Raw genomic sequence first — 27,460 nt, 5'->3', positions numbered from 1 at the left:
GCAGATGAAAGTTTTCATCAGGTGTAGCTGAAATGAAGGCCTACAACCATTACCAACCAATGCTCCTGACATCAGCTTAACCTGAAATAAAAATCTGACAGTCTCTTTCTCTCCGTCTCTCTCATGAGTAAATAAATAAAACCTTTAAAAAAAATCTGACAGTCTGTTAACATTCTTTAAAAAGGACTCTACACAAATCTCACATTATAGTTTCAAAACATGCTAAACAAAATATTACTAGATCATTATAATAGATGCTTAAAAGAAATTTGATAAAAATTTGACAGCTGTCACAAAACAATGACTATTTTCATTTTAAACAGTAAAACACCAGAATCCTTTCCACAAAAAATCATGAGCATAATAAGACACTTCATGTCATAGTTATTATTCAGTGTTAACTTGGGTATTCTAGACAACACAAGATAAAGAAGTGTGTGTGTGTGTGTGTGTTAGAAAGGAGGATAACATATATTGTTAGATGATAGGTTTATAGGTAATATAATTTTCCACTCCTAATATCCCAGACAATTTATGAAGAAATAATTTAAACTAGGGACACCTGGGTGGCTCAGTGGTTGAGCATTTGCCTTGGGCTCAGGGCATGATTCTAGGGTCCTGGGATCAAGCCTCACATCAGGCTCTCCACAGGGAGCTTGCTTCTCCCTCTGTCTATGTCTCTCTCTCTCTTTCTCTCTCTCTCTGTCTTTCATAAATAAATAAATAAAATCTAAATAATAATATTTTGAACTAAAAAGAGTTCAGTAACATGATTAGCTTTCATCTTTGATGAAACTCTGTAAAAACATTAGAACTTCAACCATTATATATATGAAGAGAAGTTACCAAGTGCCATGAAAATTGGACCAAGATGTGAGAACACGTAAGAGTGAATTCCTCCCACTGGAGACTTGGAAAGAGCTGGTGGACTGGAGTTTTCCAGAGTGGTGCTTCATATTGAGATGCAAAACAAATGATCCCCTTGTTTGGAACTACAGGGAAGCAAAATATGCCACCCCAAAATGTCTCTTTGGCTAGTGTATTATTTTGGACTGGTTTTTTCCAAGTTTTTCTAAATTCCAGTTAGCATACAGTGCAATATTAATTTCATGTATAGACTTCAGTAGTTCAAAGTTATATATGACAACCAGCACTCATCACAGGCTGGTTATTTTTTAAATATTTTATTTATTTATTTCTTGAAAAGAGAGGGAAAGAGTACACGCGCACACCAGCAGGCTAGGTGGCAGGCAGCAGGAGATGGAGAAGCAGGCTCCTGGGTGAGCAGAGAGCCTAATGTGGGGCTCAATCCCAGGCCTCTGGGATCATGACCTGAGCCAAAGACAGATGTTTAACTGACTGAGACACCCAGGTGCTCCACAGGCTAGGTTTTTTTTTTTTTTTTTTAAGAAACAGAAGTTTTTCATTTCTGTCTCTCCTCTAACTGCCTAAAATAATTTAGAGGACCTGCTCTGGGAAGGGAGCTATCACCATAGATAACTGCAGCATAATATAAACTAGACATGGAAGAACCTAGCAAGGCCTGTTTGATCAATGTCCTCCCTACGTCATTTTTTCTTAGACACATTTGTTTACCAAACATTTACTCTTTCCATTCTTCCTATTAATTGCCTTCTTCTGCTTTGAAGCCTCAGGCCCTATCCTTGTCTCTTTAGTTCAGAAAGCCATATATGTACTTCATTTTGCCTAACTTTGGAATCTTTCATGTTTATGGGGATTCCCAGTAGGTATGTAATTAAATTTTATTTTCTCCTGTTAATCTGCATCATGTTAATTTAATTCTTAGAACAGCCAAAACAACTTTGAAGGATAGAGAAAAAATTTTCCTTCCCAGATCGGAACAAAAAGATCTAGGCACATAGGCTGAATCAGGCAGGATTCTCCTATAATCATCTTTGTCAGCACAAAATATAAGAGAAAGCAAGACTAAATGTGACAGACAGCAGAGGCAGTCTTATTTCAAGAGTGAACCTAAGGATGTATGTAGCACAGTGAAGAGAAAATTCTGGATAACAAATTGGTCTGCAGTTGCCAATTCTCATCAGTTGAAGATATGTAAAGGCTAAGGTACACACAAATCATTCTACCAAACAGTAATAAGAAAACGTTCATGTCAATCCAGAGAAGTGCTAGCCCATCCATTTACATTCTTCACCTGCAGACAGCTAATCTTGAAGGAACTCCTTTTAAAAAATGAATGGGAAATATCAGAGAGGGTGACAGAACATGAGAGACTCCTAACTCTGGGACACGAACAAGGGGTAGTGGAAGGGGAGGTCGGTGGGGACTGGGGTGACTGGGTGATGGGCACTGAGGGGGACACTTAACAGGACAAGCACTAGGTGCTATACTATATGTTGGCAAATTGAACTCCAATAAAAAAAACATACAAAAAAATTTTAAATGAGCAATAATTAAAAATAAGTCAAAATAGGACCTCCATAAATACTATAAGAAATATTAGAAAATAAACATGTACATCTATCTCACTGCCAGAGCCACAAGGGGATCTTTCTTGGATGTTCACTGTGAGAACTTGGTGAGATTCCTTACTACATCCCTAGGTTTACTCTTGGGCAGAATTATTGGACTAGAGGTTAAAATAACCATCTATGTCATCTAGAGAAGGCACCTTTAGATTCAAAGATAAGTTGAAAGTAAAAGATGGAAAAACATATATTATGAAAATAGCATGAGCACTGGGTGTTATACTACATGTTGGCAAATCGAATTTAAATAAAAAACGTAAAAAAGAAAATAGTAAGTACAAGAGAGCTGCAGTGGCTATACTAATATCAGACAAAAATATTGTGAGGAGGGGATCCCTGGGTGGCTCAGCGATTTGGCACCTGCCTCCTGGAGTCCTGGGATCCAGTACCGTGTTGGGCTCCCGGCATGGAGCCTGCTTCTCCCTCTGCCTGTGTCTCTGCCTCTCTCCCTCTCTCTCTCTCTCTCTCTCTCTCTCTCTGTGTGTGTGTGTGTGTGTGTGTGTGTGTCTATCATAAATAAATAAATCTTTAAAAAATATTGCGAGGAAAAAAGAGGGATATTTCATAATAACAAAAGAGTTGATTAGGAAATTATAACAATTATAAACGGGGGATCCCTGGGTGGCGCAGCGGTTTGGCGCCTGCCTTTGGCCCAGGGCGCGATCCTGGAGACCCGGGATCGAATCCCACGTCGGGCTCCCAGTGCATGGAGCCTGCTTCTCCCTCTGCCTGTGTCTCTGCCTCTCTCTCTCTCTCACTGTGTGCCTATCATAAATAAAATTTAAAAAAAAATTAAAAAAAAAACAATTATAAACGTATAGACAGTTAGCAACAGAGCCCCAAACACATAAAACAAAAGCTAATAAATGAAAGGAGAAACAGACAATTCAATTCTAATAGCTGGAGATTTTAATACTTTACTTCCAGCAATGGATAACAAGTAGGTAGATAATCAGTAACGAAATGGAAGGCTTTAAAAAACACTGTAAACTAACTAGACCTAAAAGATATCTACAGAATACTCAACCAATTATAGCACAATATATATTTTTCTCAAGTATGCATAGAACATTCTACATAACAGGCACATACTAAGTGTCAAGCAGATAACTATGCACTAGTTATCAACACCAAGAGAGGACTCTAATACTGCTGCCCATTGCATCTTGGTGTCAGAGTTGCCAAGAAAAACACAATATAGTCAGGCAGGATGAAGCAGCATTGTACTTACACAGAGAAAAGACAGAGCAAGATCAGCTTCAGTATTGAGCAGCAGTACTCCATGGCCATGGGTTTCTCCTAGAGGCTGTTGCAGAGCAATACGCCTATGTGCACCCATCTTGTGCCACAGTAGAAAGACCTTTTCCCCTCTTCTCAGAGAACAGATAAAACAGTGAGGTTGGCCAGGTGCCACTTGATTCACATGCTCCAACTGGAGACAAAAGAGTTTCAGTGAGCCTGAAACAAGGAAAGATATTCTCACACAAGATGATAAGCCTAGCACAGGCTGGTAGACTCCATTTCTTGGTAAGGAAGTGTCCCAACCCCAAGGCCCATTCTTACATGACTGAGTGAAAGTTGAAAGACTGCACATGAGAGTGCCCTTCTCAACACTGTGCCATAAAAAAAAGCTTCATAAATCTAAAAGGACTGATATAAAAAAAAATAAAAACAAAAAAAATTTAAAAAGGACTGATATCATACAACATTTGTTCTCTGACCATAATGGAGTGAAATTAGAAATCAATAACAAAATGAAGTTTGGGGAATTGACAAATATGTGCAAATTAAATCACCTATGCCAAAATAATCAATGGGTCAAAGAAGAACAAGGAAAATTAGGAAATACTCTTAGATGAATGAAAATAAAGACACAATATATGAAAACTTATGGAATGCAACTAAAGCAGTGCTCAGAGGAAAATGTATAGTTGTGATGTTGATACTGAAAAGGAAGAAATGCCTCAAATCAATAACCTCGCCTGCTACTTTAAGACACCCGAAAAATAAAAGCAAATCAAATCTAAAGCAAACAGAAGGAGGGAAATGATTAGGATTAAAGCATAAATAGATAAAGAAAAGAAAAATAGGAGAAAAGGATGACAAAGCCACAAGCTGGTTCTTTGAAAAGACCAACATAGGGATCCCTGGGTGGCGCAGCGGTTTGGCGCCTGCCTTTGGCCCAGGGCGCGATCCTGGAGACCCGGGATCGAATCCCACGTCAGGCTCCCGGTGCATGGAGCCTGCTTCTCCCTCCTCCTGTGTCTCTGCCTCTCTCTCTCTCTCTATGACTATCATAAATAAATAAAAATTTAAAAAATTAAAAAAAAAAGACCAACATAATCGACAAACCTTTACCTAGACTAACCAAAAAGCAAGAAAATGAAAATTGCTAAAACCAGAAATGAAAGGAGACATTACTACAGACCTTAAAGAAATAAAAGATAAGAGAATACTATGAAAAACTGTATGCCAGTAAATGAGTAACTTAGATGAAACAAATTCCTAGAATACACAAATACTGAGTTTTAAAAAAAGTAGAAAATCTAAATGGACCTATGAAAAGTAAAAAGATTGCATTAGTAACATCAGAACTACACAGAAAACAAAAACAGGACCAAAAGGCATCATGAATGAATTCTACCAAACATTTTAATAAGCATTAATAGCAGTTCTTTTTTTAAAAGATTTTATTTATTTATTAATGAGAAATACACACAGAGAGAGAGAGAGAGAGAGAGAGAGAGAGAAAGGCAGAGACACAGGCAGAGGGAGAAGCAGGCTCCATGCAGGGACTCTGACATGGGACTCGACCCTGGGTCCCCAGGATCAGGAGGCCCTGGGCTGAAGGCAGCGCTAAACCGCTGAGCCACCTGGGCTGCCCTTAATAGCAGTTCTTTACAAACTCTTCCAAAGAACAGAAGAAGAGCAAGGGGCACCGGGGTGGCTCAGCTGGTTAAGCATCTGACTCTTGATTTCAGCTCAGGACACGATCCAGGGGTCCTGAGATGGAGCCCCACATCCATGCTTAGCATAAAGTCTGCTTGTCCTTTTCCTTCTGCTCATCCTCTCCTCTGCTTTCTTATAAATAAATAAATAAACTCTTTTTTAAGAAGAGAAGCAAATACTTCCTGGTTCATTCTGAGGGTAATATTGCACTGATATCCAAAACCAAAGACATCACCAGAAAAGAACACTACAGACCACTACCTTGTATGAATATAAACACAAAAACACTCAATATACGACAAAACTAAATTCAGCAATATATAAAAGGAATTATAAACTATTACCAAGTAAGAGTTATCCCAGAAATGCAAAGTTGGTTTAGCATCTGAAAATAAATAAATATAATATATCTTACATATTAGTTTGCTCGGGTTACTATAACAAACTGTCACTAAGACTAGGTGACTTAACAACAGAAATTAAAAAAAAAAACAGAAATTTATTCTTTCATAATTCTGAAGGCTAGAGGGGATCCCTGGGTGGCTCAGCGGTTTGGCGCCTGCCTTTGGCCCAGGGCGCGATCCTGGAGTCCCAGGATTGAGTCCCGCATCAGGCTCCTGGTGTAAAGCCTGCTTCTCCGTCCTCCTGTGTCTCTGCCTCTCTCTTTCTCTCTCTACATCTATCATGAATAAATAAATAAATAAATCTTTAAAAAAAATTCTGAAGGCTAGAATTCCAAGATCAATGTGTCACCAGGGTTAGCATCTTTTGAGGCTTCTCTCATTGGCTTGTAAATGGCCATCTTCTCCCTGTGTCTTCACATGATCTTCCCTCTGTGTATGTTGATGATCTAATGTCCTCTTTTTCAAAAAGATTGATTGATTGATTGGTTGGTTGATTGATTTTAGAGAGAGTATATGTGAGCAGGAGGAGGGGTAGAGTCCTAATTTCTTTTTTTAAGATCTTATTTATTTATTCACAAGAGACACAAAGAGAGAGAGGCAGAGACATAGGCAGAGAGAGAAGCATACTCCTCACAGGGAACTCGATGTGGGACTCCATCCCAGGACTACAGGATCACGCCCTGAGCTGAAGGCAGACACTGAACCATTGAGCCATCCAGGCATCCCTAAGTCCTAATTTTGTAAAAGGACATCAGTCATATTGCATTAAGGTCCACCTTAATGACTTAATTAATGACTTAATTTTAACTCAATTACCTCTTTTAAAATATCTCCAAATGTAATTTCAAATACATTGTGAGGTACATGGGTTGGGATACCAGCATATGAATTTTGGAGGGACACAATTCAGCCCACAGTGATATATCTGATTAACATACAAAAACTACATGATCATCTCAATACATGCAGACGAATCATTTGACAAAATCCAACACAACTTAAAAATAGAATCAGCCAACAGACTAGGAACAGAAGGGAATTTCCTCATCCTGATCAGAGCATTCATGAAACAAAGAATGGAAACAGAAGAGAAACAATGAAGCTAAAAGCTGGTTCCTTGAAAGATCAACAAAACTGACAAAACTTTAGCAAGATTGACCAAGAGAAAGAGCCACAAGACTAAAATTACCAAAACCAAAAATGAAACAGGGGTTATTATTATTGACCTACTGAAAAGTAACATTATAGTTACAGGTGAAAAACTGTTCTTTTGCTCCAAGGCCAGCAACAAGTCAGGAATGTTTTCTCTAACCATTTCTATTCAACATTGCACTAGAGGCTCTAGCTAACACAATCAGGTAAGAATACAAAATCTAAGACATTCAAATGAAATGGAAAGTAAGATTAAAACTATCTTTATTTCCAGATGACATGCCCTTGTACATTGAAAATCCTAAAGAATCCACTAAAAGCTAAATAAATGACATCAGTGCGGTTATAGGATAAAAAGATTAATATAAAAATCCATCTGTTATATTTTACACACTAACCATTGTAAAAATGAACCAACAAAAAATGAAATAAAACAATTCCATTTACAATAGCATCATAAATCTAAAATATTGAGGAATAAATTTAACAAAAGAAATATAAAATGTGAGGGATCCCTGGGTGGCGCAGCGGTTTGGTGCCTGCCTTTGGCCCAGGGCGCGATCCTGGAGACCCGTGATAGAATCCCATGTCCGGCTCCCGGTGCATGGAGCCTGCTTCTCCCTCTGCCTGTGTCTCTGCCTCTCTCTCTCTCTCTCTCTGTGTGACTATCATAAATAAATAAAAATTTAAAAAAAAGAAATATAAAATGTGTACTCTGAAAACTATACAACATTGTTGAAGTAAATTAAAGATCTAAACAAATAGGGGAGAAATACCATGTTCATGGATCAGAAGATCTTATGTTGTTAACATGGCAATATTGCCCAAATGGATCTATAGATTTAACATACTCCCTTCAAAAGTAAGCTAGTTTCCTTGCAGAAATTGACAAAGTGATCCAAAAATTCATATGGAAATGCAGGTCACCAGAACAGCCAAGACAATCTTGAGAAAACAACAAAGTTGGAGAACCAATAGTTTCTAAAACTTGCCACAAAACTACTACAATAAAGAGAGTATGATACTGAGATAAGGATAGATGTATAAATCAATTGAATAGAAACAGAATTCCAGAAATTAACTCCCACATTTATTAATCAATTTATTTTCTTTTTTCTTTTTAAATATTTCATTTTAAGTAATTTCTATACTCAAATTGGGGCTCAAACTTACAAGCCAGAGATCAAGAGTCTCATGCTCTACTGACTGAGTCAGCCAGGTGTCCTTTGATCAACTGATTTTCAACAATGGTTCCCCAACAGGGAAATAATAGTTCTTTCAACAAATGATGCCAGGATAACTGGATATCCACTTGCAAAAGTATGAAGTTGGACCAGTACCTCACATCATCTACAAATATTAATTCAAAATGTATCAAAATGATGTCAGCAAAATATCAGAATAGGAAGTTCCAGCCCTTATTCCCCCCACAAAAATACCATTAACAACATGTGGGCCAAAATTCCTTTATGAATTGAATTGATTGACTGAATTGAATTGATTCCTGAATCCAGTTATGATGCTAAAGTTCACCAGGTGAATACAAAGCTGAAATAGCTGCACTGGGACAAATACAAAGAATAATTTTACTTTGCTCACATCAGCCCCTCACCCATGCTGGCACACCTCAGCACCAGAAAAGAACACCCTGCTTGCTACTTCACCTTCAAGGGAGAGAAGAGTATAGCATGTGTCCAGTGTATCAGCTTCTCAGAAGGCTGCCTTAAGGACTGGTTTCTATATTGCCTCAATCAGAACTGATTGAACTGGCATAGTCTGGATGCCTGGGGGCTATGGAGAACAAAAAATACTAAGGGAGCATCTCCTTTGGGAAGGAGGGAGAGAGGGACATCTGGTGGCTCAGCAGTTGAACATCTGCCTTTGGCTCAGGGCATGATCCTGGGGTCCAGGGATTGAGTCCCACATCAGGCTCCCTTTGAGGAGCCTGCTTCTCTCTCTGCCTATGTCTCTGACTCTCTCTCTCTGTGTCTCTCATGAATAAATAAAATCTTTAAAACAAAAAAAAAGGAAGGAGGGAGAAAAGTGAAGGTGTGTCTGGCTTTTAGGGTTTTGGAAAGCTGTCTAAGAAACTGGTATCTGTTTTACCTGACTTGGGGTGCTGACAGGAAACCAGCATACTTTGGATGCCTAATGACCACCAAGAACAAGGGAGAACAGCTCAATGCTGTAGAACCAGAAAACTGAAATGCAGCAGACAATAGAGGAAGCAAAAAGATCATTTAAAATTATCCAGTCAAAAGGAGCACTCTAGGAAACAAACTGAGGGTTGCTGGAGGGGTGGTTGGTGGGGGATAGGGTAACTGGGTGATGTGCACGAAGGAGGACACTTGATGTAATGAGCACTGGGTGTTATATGCAACTGATGAGTCTCTAAATTCTATCTCTAAAACTAATAGTGCACTATATGTTAACTAAATAGAATTTAAATTAAAAAAACTGTTTAAGGAGCAAAAAGAAAAAATAGTGAAAAGGAAGGAAGAAAGCCTGATGGGACATATGGGACTTATGGGTCACCTTTAAAAGAAACTATCACTGGAATCTCAGAAGGAGAAGAGGGAAAGGGGTAGGAAGCTTATTTAAATAAATAATTGGAGAGAACTTCTCAAATATGGGGAAAGATCTAGACATCCAAGTTCATAAAGCTAAAAGATTACCCCAAAATGTTAATCCAAAACAATGTTCTCTAGGATGAGTTATAATAAAACTGTATAAACCAAAGACAAAGAGAGAATTTTAACAAATAAGAACAAGAGAGAAACATTTCAGAACAAACAAACTCCCATTAGGCTATCACCAGAAACACTGCAAGCCAGGATAGAATGGGGTGATATAATTCAAAGTACTGAAATAAAAATAAACCACCAATCAAGAATACTTTATACAGCAAAGGTATCCTTCAGAAATTAAGGCAAGATAAAGGTTTTTTTAAATACACAAAAGCTTGGGGAAATTCATCATCATTAGACTTCCCTTACAAGAAATGATGAAAGGAGTTCTTCAAGCTGAAATGAAAGGGTGATAACTAGTAACATGAGAACATGAAAATATATCATATGCTAGTAAAGGTAAAGGGTAGAATCAGATTCACAACATCCCAACATTGTAATATGGTAGTATGATAACCACTTTACTATAAGGGTTAACGAACAAAAATATTTAAAATAGAACAAAAATATTACAAATAGGGTGTTAATGGATACACCCTATAAAAAGGCATAAATTATGGGACACCTAGATGGCTCAGCAGTTGAGCATCTACTCAGGGTGTGATCCTGGGATCCCAGAGTCCTGGGATCAAGTCTCACATCAGGCTTCCTGCAAGGAGTCTGCTTCTCCTTCTGTCTATGTCTCTGCCTCTCTCCCCGTGTCTCTCATGAATAAATAAATAAAAATTTTAAAAAATACATAAACTGTGACAACAGAAACATAAAATGGGAAGAAGTAAAAGAATAGAGTTTTGCATGTGATCAAAGCGAAGTTGTTGTCAGCTTAAAATAGAATTTTATCTATAAGAGGCTTCAAGTAAATCACAGATAACCATAAAACAAAAAGCTAGAGTAGATACACACAAGATAAAGAAAAGGAAATGAAATTATACTACTATGGAAAATCATCAATTCACAAAGGAAGACAGCAAGAGGAGGGGAAAAAAGGGAACAAAATTACCATAAAACAGCAAGAAAACAATCAATAGGTTGGACATAGTTAAGTCCTTACCTATCAATAATTATTTTAAATGAAAATGGATTAAATTCTCCAATCAGAGGCATAAAGCAGCTGAATGGATTAAAAACAAGACCCAAGTATATGCTGCCTCCAAGATATTCACTTCAGTTTCAAGGACATACATAGGTTTAAAGTGAAGAGAAGATAAAAGACAGTCCAGGCAAATGAAAAGAGAGAGCGGAGTAGCTATATTTATATCAGATAAAACTGACTTTAAGTAAAAATAATGGAGTCAATTCATCAAGAGGATATAACAATTATTATACATCTACCCAACATGAGAGCGCATAAATATATAAATCAAATACTAACATATCTGAAGGGAGTAACAGACATTACAGTAACAGCAGAGGACTTCAATACCCCACTTTCATCTATGGATGGATGATCCAGACAGATAATAAATAAGAAAATATTGAAGTTTAACTCTACTTTAAACCAAGTGGAACTGACAGATATGTACAGAACAAACCTGCCAACCTCAGTAGAATATACATTCTTCTCAAGCACACAAGTAACATTGTCCAGGATAGATCATGTGCTATGTCACAACATAAGTCTCAGCAAACTTTAAATGACTGAAATCATACAGAGTAGCTTTTCTGGCTACAATCATACAAAACTAGAAGTTAATAACTGGAAGAAAACTAGAAAATTCACAAATATGTGGAAATTAAATAACATTCCTGAAAAACAGTGGGTTGATGATTAAATCAAAGGGAAATAATACTTTGAAACCAGTGAAAATTGAAACACAATGTACCAAAACTTAAGGGATGCATAAAAAGCAGGGCTAAGAGGGAAATTTATAGCAATAGATAACTACATTAAGAAAAATGATGTTGGGGCATGGAGGTGGCACAGTCAGTTAAGTGTTGGACTCTTGGTTTCCACTCAGTGTTGTGAGACCATGCCAGGTGGGGCTCCATACTCAGAGCAGAGTCTGCTTAAGACTCTATCTGCCTGCCCTTCCCTCCTTCTTGCTCTCTCTCTCAAATAAATAAATCTTAAAAAAGAAAACGAAAAATGATCTCACTTATGTGGAACCTAAAAAAACCCTAAAAACTAAATGATACAGAGATCAGATTGGTGCTTGTCATTTGCAGTGGATGGGAATAGGCAAAATAGGTGAAGGGGGACAAAAGGTACAAACTTCTGGTTATAAAATAAATAAGTAATATACAGAACAGTTACTATAGTTAATAATACTAAATTTGAAGGTTGCTAAAAGAGTAGACCGAAAAGTTCTTATTACAAGAGAAAAAAGCTTGTAACAATATATGGTGATGGATGTTAACTAGACTTATTGTGGTGATCATTTCCCAATACATACAAATATCAAATCATTGTATATCTGAAATGAATATAATTTTATATGTCAGTTATACTTGAATTTTCAAATATACTTATATTAGAAATAAATACCTATTAAATTAATTTAATTAATGGATGTTCCATATAAAAATTAAGATCCTCCTAACTAATTATGGAGACTTTTTATAAAATCCATAAAAGAAAAATAGACATATTTAATATAAAATATAAAAATACTTTTATATGGAAAAATGTATTATAATCAATATAAATTGCATAAGAGGAAAAATATTTGTGATATAAGTAGAAGATTAAAGTTAATATCTAATTTTACAGATAACTTTGTAAACTGAAAAACAAAATTTTTTTTCAAATAAAAATGGGCAAAGAATTTAATTGACAAATCAAAGAAAACCAAATACAAGTAATAATGTGCTCAGTGGCTCACCTATTCAGTGGTGGTATATGGAATTAAAATTAAACTAACAATGAGATATCACTCTGGCAGAATATAAGATCATTACTGATTGTTGGTGGAATTTAAAAGAACTACAAAATTCTCAGAAAGTACTCTAACAATGCATTTTATAATTAAAATTAGGGCAGCCCGGGTGGATCAGTGGCTGAGCGCCTTTGGCCCAGGGTGTGATCCTGGAGATCTGGGATCCAGTCTCATGTCGGGCTCCCCTCCCCTCATGGAGCCTGCTTCTCCCTCTGCCTGTGTCTCTGACTCTCTCTCTGTCTCTCATGAATAAATAAATAAAATCTTTTAAAATAAATAAAAATTAAATTAAATAAAAATTATTAATAACCTTTGATATATCTATTCCACATCTGAAAGCGAATTTCACAGAAATAAAAGCACCAATATTTTAGAAATATGTAAATGATAGTACAGCAGGGCTTATCAGGGCAAAAGAAGACTTGAAACAAATTGCTAATCAACACGTGAGTAACTAAATATATAAAGGATTCACCTAGCATTATGGGGTATTATACAGCTATTAAAAGTATCAGATTTGGGATCCCTGGGTGGCACAGCGGTTTAGCTCCTGCCTTTGGCCCAGGGCGCGATCCTGGAGACCCGGGATCGAATCCCACGTCCGGCTCCCGGTGCATGGAGCCTGCTTCTCCCTCTGCCTATATCTCTGCCTCTCTCTCTCTCTCTCTCTCTCTCTCTCTCTGTGTGTGTGACTATCATAAATAAATTAAAAAATTAAAAGTATCAGATTTGTGGGGATTTCCAAAGACATTGGTGATTGAGAAGTGTAAAACACATTATCTATCCTAATAAACTTTCTAAAATAAACAATGACAAAAAACCCACCAGATGTATGCACGTGTGGAGCAATTAAGTGACTGAAAATAAATAAGAGAAAATTCTTGACGGGATGACCACTGGGTGTTATGCTATATGTTGGCAAATTGAACTCCAACAAAAAAATTTTAAAAGAGAAAAAATTTTTAAAAGAGAGAGAGAAAATCACGAGCTTGTTAGTATCAGATACCTGACATGAATGGTGATGTGACTAGAAGAAAATGAGGCGGGACCAAATAAAAAAGGTTTTCGTTAAAGAAATGAAAAGTAACTTTTAAATGGCATTCTTGTAAAAGGTTATGACTCCCTAAAAGAAGTCTATGAGCATACGTATAAATTTTTAAATAAAAAAAAAAAAATTTAAATAGACATTTAAAGTATAAAAATTCTCATTAGCCTCATTAAAGCAAACTTTTTTAAAAAAACATTTTCTAAATGCTTAAGTATTCATAAAGTGTGGTTTCTTGTAAATGCTCACATAGAAAATACTTACAAACTGTAATACGAATAAAAACCCCACGAATTACCATTATAGGCAATTTATTATGCTTTTTTAACTTAAAGATTTCAATCAGAACAATTATTTGTTTGTTTAAAGAGACAGAACACGCGCGGGGAGTGGCAGAGAGAGAGAATCTTGAAGCAGACTCAACGACCAGAGTGAGACCCACTGGAGGAGACTAGATCTCCCGTTCCTGAGATCAGTACCTGAGCCGAAATCAAGAGTTGAATGCTTAACTGACTGAGCCACCCAGACACAAGCATCTGAACAATAATTCAATCCAAGAGGTCAGTAACACTCATTAAATACCAGGACGACGCACAATATTAAAGAATAAAGCTACACTGAAAACGAAGAATCTTAAACGATAAAACTGTGAATGAGGTAAAAGAGTAAAGCAGACTTTGATACGAACTCACCTCTTTCAACTGTTCTGAGTAGTCTTCTCTTTCACCTGTTTCCCCCTTAGAACTCACGCAGGGAGGCAGGCTCGGGCTGAAGGCCATGAGGTCGGCCTTGGGCGGGCCCTCCCCAGAGCACACCCTCTGCCGCCTCTGCTGCGAGTGCGACCAGCTCCCCACCGCGCTGGAGCACACCAGCGTGGGCTTCCCCGGCCCGCACGCGCCCTCGCTGGGCGGCGCCGAGCACCGCAGCGCCGTGGACAGCAGCAGCGTGAGCACCAACAGGCTGGACACCGCGCAGATGGCCACGATCAGGTACACGTTGACGTCCACCAGCGCCGCGCCCGCGCCCGCGCCCGCGCCCGCGCCGCCCGCCGACACCCGCGACGACGGCCTGGGCGCCTGGCCGCTCTCCACCAGCGACAGCAGCACAGTGGCCGTGGCCGTCAGCGCCGGCTCGCCGTGGTCCTTCACCAGCACCAGCAGGCGCTGGCGCGGCGCGTCCGCCTCGTCCAGGGCGCGCGTCGTGCTGATCTCGCCCGTGTACAGCGCCACGCGGAACGGGCTGCGCGCGCCCCCCGCCGCCGGCTGCAGCTCGTACGACAGCCACGCGTTGTAGCCCGAGTCCGCGTCCACCGCGCGCACCTTGGCCACCACGTGGCCCGCGCCCACCGCCCGCGACACCGGCTCGCTCAGCGCGCCGCCCCCGCCGCGCGCCCCGGGCAGCGGCAGCAGCGCGGGCGCGTTGTCGTTCTCGTCCAGCACGAACACCTGCAGCGTCACGTTGCTGCCCAGGGGAGGCACGCCCGCGTCGCGCGCGCTCACTTGGAACTGCAGCAGCTCCAGCTCCTCGTGGTCCAGCGGCTGCAGCGCGTACACCTTGCCGCTCTCCGCGTGCACCGACACGTAGCTCGACAGCGCGCGCTCGCCCACGCGCCGCTCCACCAGCGAGTAGGACACCAGCGCGTTCTCCTGCGCGTCGGCGTCGCGCGCCGACACCGTGAAGATGTGGCAGCCGGGCGGGTTGTTCTCCTTCACGAACACCGTGTACTCGGGCTGCGCGAATGCCGGCGCGTTGTCGTTCACGTCGGCCACCTCCACGGACAGGCTGGCCGTGGCCGACAGCGAAGGCGAGCCTCCGTCGCGTGCGGTCACTACCAGAGCGTAGTTCGCCACGCTCTCTCTGTCCAGGGCGCTGTCCAGCACCAGCGAATAGTAATTCTTGAAGGTGGACACCAGCTTGAAGGGGACTTGGGGTGTTAGTGAGCAGGTCACCTGCCCGTTGGCGCCAGAGTCATGGTCGGACACGCTGATCAAGGCGATGACGGTGCCCACCTGAGCATCCTCTGGCACGGGGAGTGCCAGAGAAGTGATGGTAATTTCTGGGGTATTGTCATTTATATCTAGTATTTCCACCAAAATGGTACAGTGACCTGCCATTGGAATATTACTCTTGTCTGTTGCCTCCACCGATATTTCATACAACTTCTTTTCTTCGAAATCTAGTTTACCTTTTGTTCTAATTTCTCCACTGTTGGGATTTATCATAAACGCATATAATACCGCAGGCGATACAGGCCTTCTAAATGAGTAGATTATGTCTCCATTCGTACCATCATCCAGATCCGTGGCATTTAGCTTGATCACTAATGTTCCATTAAATGCGTCTTCTAACACTGTCACTTTATAAATAAATTGGTCAAATTCTGGGGCATTGTCATTCACATCCAGAATTGTTATCAGCAGCTGAACTGTGCCAGTCAGCTCCGGTTTACCCCCATCATTGGCTGTCAATAATAAACTATGCTCCTGAATTTGCTCTCTGTCCAATGATTTTTTCAACACGAGTGACAACGATGACGTTTGTTCACGATGATTGTTTTGTGTGTCCAAAGCGAAATACTCGTTGGGATTGATTCGGTAGGTCAAGGCCGAGTTTATTCCAATATCTGCATCGGATGCGCCATCTAGTGGAAACCGAGTTTCTGGGGGTCTAGATTCTGCAATGATAATCCTTTTTTTACTTTCAGGAAACACAGGCGGGTTGTCGTTAATATCTTTAACTTCCACTTCCACATGGAAAACGTGCAGCGGCCTGTCCACGATCACCTCCAGGTGGATGCTGCACTCCGCGCTCCGCCCGCACAGCTCCTCGCGGTCGATCCGAGAATTCACAAACAAAACGCCATTCTGCAGATTTACTTCCAGAAGGTCCCCATGGCCTTTGGACGCCAGTCGGAAAAGGCGCGGCACCAGCTCCGCCAGCTCCAGCCCCAGGTCCTGGGCGATGCGGCCCACGAAGGTGCCGTGTTTGGCCTCCTCCAGGACCGAGTAGCGGACCTGGCCGCTCACGGGCTCCTGGACTGCGAGGAGCAGAAGCCAGAGCAAGGAACTCAGGGCTCCCGGGTCTCCTCGCCAGGAAAACAGCATAGTACACTCGAAAGGATTCAAATATATCTGAAGTATATGTAATACCTTACCGCAAACTGACCCTCACCGCCTTCTATTGCGGGAAGAGTCACTAGAGGTTCTCCACTATCTGCCCAATTTTCTGCAGGAAGGAACAGAGCACCTTCTTCTGGGAAATGTTCTCAGTGAAGAGCGACACCATGTGCATGAATGTGTAACTGTAAAAAAGATTTGGTCTTCACATTTTCCATTGATGTAGGGGATTTTTTCCTTAGATTTTGTGATGTTTTTCACTGCAAATACGTAATTGAAGATTAAATGTCTTTCTTTCCAGAAAAACATAACCATAACCACCATTTCATCTATACATATCACTAATTAACACATGAAATTTCAAGTGAACTTTCAAAGGGGAAGTTTCAATGAACATGAAATACACAAAAAGTTCAAAATAACTAAGAATGATCATACCTCAGTAAATCACTGTATTCTGGTCTGTATAGGATGCTAGTTGAAAATCGGTTGAATTCCATTTTCCACAAATATATTTTTGCAAGTGTAAAACTCTCATGCAGAAATTTTTAAAAATATTTTATTTTTAAGTAATCTCTACACCCAATGTGGCTCAAACTCACAACCCTGAGATCAATATCAAGTCACATGCTCTACCAACTGAGCCAGCCAGGCACCCCCATGCAGAATTTTAAAAGAGGAATATTCTACATTCACTTTTGGAAACCAGTCTGCCTACCTCTGGTGGTTTCGGTTGGGAATATCTTTTTTCCTGCAATATTTATTTAGAACTATTCACACAACAGCCATTAACTCCAAATGAAAACATAATCAATTAAAGAATAAAACAGATGATTGTGGAAAATATTAATACATGATATACTAGATGTGCAATATCCCCAAAATATGACTGAAATGTAGATAAAATATTTGTATTTAAAGGGAGTGTCCTGTCAATGTATGAGTTTGCATGTGAGCATGTTTGTGCACAAACACGATAATTTAGACCACTAAGATATTACAATGCTTTACATTTTTCTTTGCATAAAAGATGCCAAGAAAAAACATCCTATGTATCTGATGGAATTTAAATTAATACCAATAATTTAAACTTCCCTCTTCTCCTCCCTATTCCTGGGGAAAACCTTACTATTATTTAAAAATTGACTCTGATTTTTCCAAACATCAACAGATAAACAGAGATGTTAACACATCTTTAGCAAGAAAGAAAAGAAGGGAATATTACTTTTACCTATTGTTACAACTATCTTTACCAAGCCACAAATTTCCAGACAAAATAGTGCTATACAAGACACAGTATAGCTCCAATAATTACCTTGCCTGTTCTGTGCACAATTCTGCAAGACACAATAGTTGAGTTTGTTTCTGCATCTTTGCTCATCTCTGAAAATTTGAGTATTTGATATTCTCTTAACGCCATCTTCCAGTCCTGTTACATTACTTTCATTAACATAACTTTACTCTTACCTGAGAACAGCCTCTTGATTCCTTCTGATTGTTCTTGTCTATCAAGCTCTACCTTATTTCCCTTTTCTCTCCATCTAATCTAGATTACATAGTCAACTATGTAAATTATGTCAAACATCCTCAAAGTACTCACCCACTTATATTACTCCTCAAACATTTTCTTTAGCTTCCAACACACAATATAACTGTTCATTTTCTCTCTCTCACTGAGCCTCTCCATTTAAGGATGTCACTTTGCCATGATCACTATATTCTCTACAAGTTTACTCACACATTTACCTTGATTTGGGCTTTCAAATGAATTCCTAATTAACTCTTTCCTCCTGCATACAGAGATTCTTCTATATTTTCTTCTCTCTCTTCTCAAATCCCCAACCTAATTTCCACCATTTTATTCTCAGAAAATTTACCCAGAGAGATAAGCAATCAAATATGAACTTGATAGCTCTTCTAATACCAACATTTTTCTTTCCCTACTAAGGAAAGTTGTTTTTTTTTTCTAAGTAGGCTCCACTTTGGAACTCATGACCGCAAGATCAAGACCTGAACTGAGATGGAGTCATATGCTTTACCGCCTGAGCCACCTAGGTGCCCCCATATCTTTCATCTTCATCTTCATTCCTTCAAAAAATTTTTTTAATTCATTTGAGAGAAAGAGATTGAGCTAGAGAGAGACACAGCATGAGCAGGGGGAGGAGGAGGGGAGGAAGACACTGAGCAGGGCTCAATCCTAAGACCCTTAGATAAGGACTTGAATCAAAGGCAGACCCTTAACTGCTTACTGACTGAGCCACCTAGGCACCCCAAGGCTGGTTTTTTATAAGGTTTATTTTTAAGTAATCTCTACATCCAACATGGGGCTCCTACTCACAACCCTGCGATCAAGAGTAGCATAGTCCACTCACTAAACCAGCTAGGTGCCCCATGGCTAATTTGGTGTTTAGATGAGATGATGCAATTAAAGATCTTAGCACAGGTCCTAGAAAATACCAGGAGATTGATTTTATGTAAATAAGGATAGTAAGTAACCAATCTCACTAAAAAGAAAAAGGCACTCCGTGTGAACAATAACAAAATTATTCCTTAGAATAACATAATTTTTATTATTATAATATCTGAAGGACATTGTGCTGAAATTAAAGTGGTTACCAGGAGGATATTTTACAAGCTTATGTATATAAGGAACAGTAAAGGAATTCAGTTCATGGTGTATGAAAACTATTTGTACTCTGATCATGATATTAAGTTCAAACTTAAGAGTTATCAAACACCTATGCAGTTTTTACTCTTATGTACTAATATTTTTCAAGGCTAATAATTCATATAGGAGAAATGATAGAACAAGACAGTTTAAAATATGGTGATCCATAACCACCATTTCATCTACACATATCACTAATACATGAAAGTTCAAGTGAACTTTCAAAGGAAAGTTTCAATGAACATGATATACACAAAAAGTTCAAAATAACTAAGAATGATCATACCACAGAAGATGTTCTCTGGTTTAAAAGATAACAGGAAGAAAAAAGAAAGGATGTATTTATATCCTAATAAAAAGCTATGAAAGGAAACAAATATTTAAATGATATGAATGACTTACTTCACTGGAAGTATTTAAACAAACTTCTGACTGTGGAAGGCTGGGGCTGAAGGCCATGAGGTCGGCCTTGGGCGGGCCCTCCCCAGAGCACACCCTCTGCCGCCTCTGCTGCGAGTGCGACCAGCTCCCCACCGCGCTGGAGCACACCAGCATGGGCTTCCCCGGCCCGCACGCGCCCTCACTGGGCGGCGCCGAGCACCGCAGCGCCGTGGACAGCAGCAGCGTGAGCACCAACAGGCTGGACACCGCGCAGATGGCCACGATCAGGTACACGTTGACGTCCACCAGCGCCGCGCCCGCGCCCGCGCCCGCGCCCGCGCCGCCCGCCGACACCCGCGACGACGGCCTGGGCGCCTGGCCGCTCTCCACCAGCGACAGCAGCACAGTGGCCGTGGCCGTCAGCGCCGGCTCGCCGTGGTCCTTCACCAGCACCAGCAGGCGCTGGCGCGGCGCGTCCGCCTCGTCCAGGGCGCGCGTCGTGCTGATCTCGCCCGTGTACAGCGCCACGCGGAACGGGCTGCGCGCGCCCCCCGCCGCCGGCTGCAGCTCGTACGACAGCCACGCGTTGTAGCCCGAGTCCGCGTCCACCGCGCGCACCTTGGCCACCACGTGGCCCGCGCCCACCGCCCGCGACACCGGCTCGCTCAGCGCGCCGCCCCCGCCGCGCGCCCCGGGCAGCGGCAGCAGCGCGGGCGCGTTGTCGTTCTCGTCCAGCACGAACACCTGCAGCGTCACGTTGCTGCCCAGGGGAGGCACGCCCGCGTCGCGCGCGCTCACTTGGAACTGCAGCAGCTCCAGCTCCTCGTGGTCCAGCGGCTGCAGCGCGTACACCTTGCCGCTCTCCGCGTGCACCGACACGTAGCTCGACAGCGCGCGCTCGCCCACGCGCCGCTCCACCAGCGAGTAGGACACCAGCGCGTTCTCCTGCGCGTCGGCGTCGCGCGCCGACACCGTGAAGATGTGGCAGCCGGGCGGGTTGTTCTCCTTCACGAACACCGTGTACTCGGGCTGCGCGAATGCCGGCGCGTTGTCGTTCACGTCGGCCACCTCCACAGACACGCTGGCCGTGGCCGACAGCGAAGGCGAGCCTCCGTCGCGTGCGGTCACTACCAGAGCGTAGTTCGCCACGCTCTCTCTGTCCAGGGCGCTGTCCAGCACCAGCGAATAGTAATTCTTGAAGGTGGACACCAGCTTGAAGGGGACTTGGGGTGTTAGTGAGCAGGTCACCTGCCCGTTGGCGCCAGAGTCATGGTCGGACACGCTGATCAAGGCGATGACGGTGCCCACCTGAGCATCCTCTCTCATGGGGAGCGACAACGAAGTGATCATAACTTCAGGGGTATTGTCATTCAGGTCCAGAACTTCCACTAGGACTGTACAGTGACCTGCCATGGAAGGAATCCCTTTATCAACGGCGTTAACCTGAATTTCGTATTCATTATTCTCTTCAAAATCCAATTTCCCGTACATTCTGATTTCACCTGTTTCTGGATTTATCGTAAAGGTACATTTCTCACTCACTGGCAAAATCAGTCTGATTCCATAGGAAATTTCTCTATTCACCCCTTCGTCTAGATCAGAAGCGTTTAGCTGAATCACTCTCGTGCCATTTGGGACATTTTCAAGCAGCGCTACTTTATAGCCAGGCTTACCAAACTCCGGAGCGTTGTCATTCACATCCAGAATGCTTATTTTAATTTGAACAGATCCTGTTAGCTCGGGTTTACCGCCATCCTGGGAGGTCAGCAATATATTAAGTTCTGGAGTTTCCTCTCTATCCAATGACTTCCGTAGAACTAGTTCAGGCAATATACTTTTATCATTTTTCGTTATTATTTTAAGAGTAAAATATTCATTTAGACCTAACGTATAGGTCAGAAGAGAGTTTACGCCAATATCCGCATCGAAAGCGCCCTCTAGAGGAAAATGAGAATCCAGAGGTGCGGATTCAGAAATCAGTACCTTTTGTTCTCCTTCTCTGAACACCGGCGGGTTGTCGTTAATGTCCTTCACCTCCACCTCCACATGGAAAACCTGCAGCGGCCTGTCCACGATCACCTCCAGGTGGATGCTGCACTCCGCGCTCCGCCCGCACAGCTCCTCGCGGTCGATCCGAGAATTCACAAACAAAATGCCATTTGGCAGATTTACCTCTAAAAGGTGCCGGCGGCCTTTGGACGCCACCCGGAATTGGCGGGGCACCAGCTCGGTCAGCTCCAGCCCGAGGTCTTGCGCAATGCGGCCCACAAGGGTGCCGTGTTTAGCCTCCTCCAGGACCGAGTAGTGGACTTGGCTGCTCCCGGGTTCCCAAACTGCGAGGAGCAGAAGCGAGAGCAGCAGTCGCGGGGCTCCTGGGCCTCCTCTCCAGGAAAACACCATTGTAGTTAACAAGACCTCTGAGGTGGGACTGTTAGTTTTAAGGGATCGCTCACCTGCGAACCTTTATGAGTATGGAGTCAATCCTATTCTGTCAATGGGTGGAATCTGGGCGCGGAGACAAAATTTTTCCTTTTCACCTTCTGAGTGTACAGCGACATCATGTGACTGATTATGTAAGTACAAGAAAGATCCTGAGGTTCTTTTTGGTTTAGCCACTTTCTGGAACACTTAAAATTTTTTGACTTTTGGATATTTTCATAGATTGTTTGCAAATGCCTTTTTATTTAATGTATATAATATTAGTAACAAAGCACAATCATTTCCATTATGCTGCAGTTTTTTAAATATTCTGCTTCAGAGTCTATCATAAAACAATCATTGAAATACAGGGTGTCAGAAGCTACTCTTTGGCTATCATGGAGAATAAAATGAATAATATGCATCACCCTCGACCTTATTTTGCTTACAATTCACACTTGTTGCCACTTTTATCCTTCATGAGCACTTCATTGTAGGACTTTAGGAGAAACTCAAGAACTCCCACACTTAGTAAAAAAGAAAAACAAAAAACCCAACTAAAGTATTTCTATTAACTGAGTATTTCACTCATACAAATTATTTTATTCATACTTCTGTTGGATATAAAAATACGTCATATATATGGAATGTCATTGTTTTTGGTTCCTTGATGCTTAAATGCGATGACTTTTCTTAAAATTGCTCTCATTCCCATAACATGTTAAAATGAGGCTTGGCTACAGATCCTGCAGGAGGAAAGCATTTTCATGTAACATGTTGAATCAAAGCCTCTAAATTTCACAATATTCTAAAGTGGCTGTGAAGCCCTAATACAAAATAGTTCTGTGAGATATTTTGAAGCCCAGTGTCACTGACCAAAATCAAAAGAATATAAACTTCACAATGAGGGCAGCCCCGGTGGCGCAGTGGTTTAGCGCCGCCTGCAGCCTGAGGTGTGATCCTGGAGACCCAGGATCAAGTCCCACCTCCGGCTCCCTGCATGGAGTCTGCTTCTCCCTCTGCCTGTGTCTCGCCTCTCTCTCTGTGTGTATGTGTGTCTCTATGAATAAATAAATAAAATCTTAAAAAAAATAAACTCCACAATGAACCTTTGGTTTCCCTTTAAATTTTCCCTTTCAGGCCAGTTAGCAGTCACTTAAAATCTGCTTCTCTTCAGAAAATCAGAATGGTGACTCTAAGGTATGGGAGAATCAAAGGACTTTTCATAATTTTATTAATTATGATCAGCTTTTTATCAGCTTTTTATTTCATAATTTTATTAATTATGATCAGATCTTTATTAATTAATTAAGATCAGCTTTAGAGGAAAACAAAACACAGAGAAGATGCCATAGCTAGTTGTGCCACAGCTAGTTATAAATACAGAGTTTATAAGCTCATTAAAATTCAAGTCAAGGGCAGCCCCGGTGGCCCAGTGGTTTAGCCCTGCCTGCAGCCTAGGCCGAGATCCTGGAGACCCTGGATCGAGTCCCACGTCAGGCTTTCTGCATGGAGCCTGCTTCTCCCTCTGCCTGTGTCTCTGCCCCTCACTCTCTCTGTGTCTCTCATGAATAAATAAATAAAATCCTTTAAATAAATAAATAAATAAATAAATAAAATATTTTAAAAAATAAGTTAACTTGAATCAACTATAAAACTGGCTTTTAAGTAATCAAAAAAAAAACATTTGAATTTTGATGTTATTGGACTATTTAAATTGTCTGATATCACTAACATACTTCTTCATTTTCTATCATCTGTTTTCAAAAAAAATCAATGTACAATGATTACTAAGGAACTTTATTGAAGAAGTAATGTGCTATGTAGTCCTCACATGCTGTTAGACATAATTAAATTACTTAAACAGATAGGAACATCTAAAATTAGCTCAATACTTAAACAATTGAACTAGAAAATGGTTGAAATTATAATTTTAGGGCAGCCTGGGTGGCTCAGCAGTTTAGCGCCACCTCCAGCCCAGGGCCTGATCCTTGGCGTCCTGGGATTGGGTCCCAAGGCAGGCTCTCTGCATGGAGCCTGCTTCTCGCTTCTCCCTCTGCCTGTGTCTTTACCTCTCCTCCCTCTCTCATGAATAAATAAATAAAATCTTTTAAAAAATTATAATTTTACACCATTAAATGTAATCCTGAAATTAAGTATAAAAGACACAAAATCTGCAGAAAATAGCCCACATAATTTGGAATTATCTAAAAATGTGCATCAACCGCTTATGTACTGTAAAAGTAATAATTTGCAAAATTTTTCACATGTGCTTAAGACATTCCAGTATCTTTATTTATTAAATCTAGATGGTCTTCAGTCATTCTAGGAACTTCATTTGGAGATGGATAATAATGTGTGCCTTATCTAACATTCATTTATTATGTTTACAGTTTCATAAATGATGTGATGGCTTAATCTTTTACGTCTAAAGCATTTTGCATTTTAATTTGGCTGCCTACTATAGAATAAAGAAATTTTAGCCTCTAATTTTAAGGGGAGAATAGCCACATACAAATGTTCATCAAATTCTGAAAGAAGTGACTCTGCCACTATACAAATAGCTAGAAGAATGACCTAAGGGTAAATGACCTTTTGTAGAATCATCAGATGTGATTATAACACATGGAAAAAAAAATTCACAAACACCAGGAATAAAGAATTTAAAGACAGGAAATTTAAAATGCAAGATGAGTGAAATGATAATTTTCAGTTCACTTTAATAGACTTAACATTTTCCTTTCTAGATGAACCCACAAAACTTAAGGAAGACTGCCAACTAGCATATGTTGAAGATATTATAAGCCTATATGTTTGTCTTCAACAAGTTTGAAGACTTGGGTAAGTAATATAAATAACTTTATTTGCCTAGTAAACTGTGTAAGCATAAACCTGGGAGTTCTGTTTGTTGTAGATAAATCTGTACCCATTACATGCAATAAAATCAATAAAATTTTTAGTTACATAATTTCAATGAAACCAGCATCCAACAATACAAGACTGAATTTTTTAACTGCGAATAATATGAAAACAACTTGTATCCAGAAATGGACTTTCAATTCTATGGTCATCTAATCTTTTGACAAAGCAGGAAAGAATATCCAATTTGGAAAAAGGACAGTTTCTTCAATAAATGGTGTTGGGAAAATTGGAGAGCCACATGTAGAAGAATGAAACTGAACCATTCTCTTACACCATACACAAAGATAAATAAAAAATAGATAAAAGATCTAAATGTGAGACAGGAATCCATCAAAATCCTAGAAGAGAACATAGGCAACAACTTTTTTGAACTTGGCCACAGCAACTTCTTGCTAGACATGTCTATAAAGGCAAGGGAAATGAAAGCAATAAGAAACTATTGGGTTTTCATCAAGATAAAAAGCTCCTGCTTTTTATCAGCAGCAAAGGAAACAGTCAACAAAACTAAAAGGCAACCTTCAGAATGGGGGAAGATATTTGCAAATGACATGTCAGATAAAGGGCTAGCATTCAATATCTATAAAGAATTCATCAGACTCAACACCCAAAAAACAAACAGTCCAGTCCAGAAATGGGCAGAAGACATGAACAGACATTTCTCCAAAGAAGACCTACCCATGGCCAACAAGCACATAAAAAATGCTCCACATCACTTGTCATCAGGGAAATACAAATCAAAACCACAATGAGATACCATTTTATACCAATGTTAAATGTCTAACAAGACAGGAAACAACAGATGTTGGTGAGGACATGGAGAAAGGGGAACCCTCTTGCATCATTGGTGGGAATGCCAGCTGGTGCAGCCACTCTGGAAAACAGTGTAGAGGTTCCTCAAGAAGTTAAAAATGGAGCTACCCTATGACCCAACAATGGCACTACTGGATATTTACCCCAAAGATACAGATGTAGTGAAACAACACGACACCTGCACCCCAATGTTCATAGCAGCAAGGTCCACAATAGCCAAACTGTGGAAGAGGCCAAGATGTCCTTTGACAGATAAATGACTAAAGATGTGATGTATATATACATATATGCAATGGAATATTACTCTGCCATCAGAAAGGATGAATACCTACCATTTACATTGACGTGGATGGAACTGAAGGGTATTAGGCTGAGTGAAATAAGTCAATCAGAGAAAGACAATTATCATATGGTTTCACTCATATGTGGAATGTAAAGAAAGGGACTATAAGTGAAAAGGGAGAAACTTAAAAATTAAGTTAAACTAAATTAAAAATTAGAGAGGAAAATGAACCATGAGAGACTCCTGATTCTGGGAAACAAACATAGGGTTGCAGAAGGGAGGTGGTTGGGGGATGGGATAACTGGGTGATAAGCACAAAGGAGGGCATATGTGATGAGCACCAGATGATATACTACATGTTCACAAATTGAATTTAAATTTAAAAATACGATAAAAAAGAAAACCGAAAACAGGTTTTATTTTATCAGTTGAGGCAAAACTAAAGATTATTTAATGGACAATAAATGTACAATCCATGTTTGACACTACAGAAAAAAAGGCAAATCTTTTCAGACTTAATGAAGAGACAGTTCAAACTTCGATACAAGACTGAAATAACACAAGTGAAGTGATCTAATAATGTGAAAATATTAAAGCAAAAGGCTGTTAAAAGACAAAAAGGATGAATAAATTGAAATATCCATAGTAATTATCTATAGTGAGGATTACGGAAGAAATAAAGTGATCCAGGTACTTCATGGAAAATTGGAAATTGTATCTAATAAAGTGATGACAGGAGAGTGGTTCTTTCATCTTTTAACATTTTCGACCAAACATTAGGAGAAATAAGGCATTTGTTGGCTTAAAAAACCTGATTTTTCTCATGATTAAACTTGGATTTTTATCTTTTCGCATTTCACTAACAGGAATTGTTCTCTAAAACATTTATACTCGTTTAAAACATCAATACCCCAAATACAGAGTATTCGTTAATATATTCAATGAAATAAAATGGATTGTTTAAAATTTAAAGTAGACTTCAAAAGAAGAGGAATCTATAGAACTCACCTGCCCAGGGTGATTTGATCCTGCCTCCTGCCTTTCCCCTCCGACTTCTCCATCCAGGCCCCGAGGCAGGCTGGGGCTGAAGGCCATGAGGTCGGCCTTGGGCGGGCCCTCCCCAGAGCACACCCTCTGCCGCCTCTGCTGCGAGTGCGACCAGCTCCCCACCGCGCTGGAGCACACCAGCGTGGGCTTCCCCGGCCCGCACGCGCCCTCGCTGGGCCGCGCCGAGCACCG

General features: G+C 40.7%; 2 protein-coding genes across 2 annotated transcripts in view; both read right to left on the bottom strand.

Moving 5' to 3' along the window:
- Positions 1-16,827, bottom strand: part of LOC112934286 (protocadherin alpha-C2) — a 113,462-nt gene extending 96,635 nt beyond the window's left edge. The window contains exon 1 of the mRNA XM_072749807.1: positions 14,316-16,827. Within this exon, the coding sequence (XP_072605908.1) occupies positions 14,316-16,727 (2,412 nt within the window). The 5' untranslated portion in view covers positions 16,728-16,827. The remainder of the gene's footprint in view (positions 1-14,315) is intronic.
- Positions 16,819-22,188, bottom strand: LOC140596681 (protocadherin alpha-12-like). The gene is made up of 2 exons (XM_072745184.1): positions 19,841-22,188; positions 16,819-16,924 (listed from the first exon to the last, which is right to left on the bottom strand). Exons 1-2 carry the CDS (start codon positions 22,186-22,188, stop codon positions 16,819-16,821), a joined length of 2,454 nt encoding a protein of 817 aa, XP_072601285.1.
- Positions 22,189-27,460: the final 5,272 nt, after the last annotated feature.

This window comes from Vulpes vulpes, chromosome 2 (genome assembly GCF_048418805.1).
Source record: "Vulpes vulpes isolate BD-2025 chromosome 2, VulVul3, whole genome shotgun sequence".
NCBI classification, from domain to species: Eukaryota; Metazoa; Chordata; class Mammalia; order Carnivora; family Canidae; genus Vulpes; species Vulpes vulpes.
The sequence above is the reverse complement of the archived record's forward strand: the minus strand, read 5'-3'. Positions and strand labels throughout refer to the sequence as shown.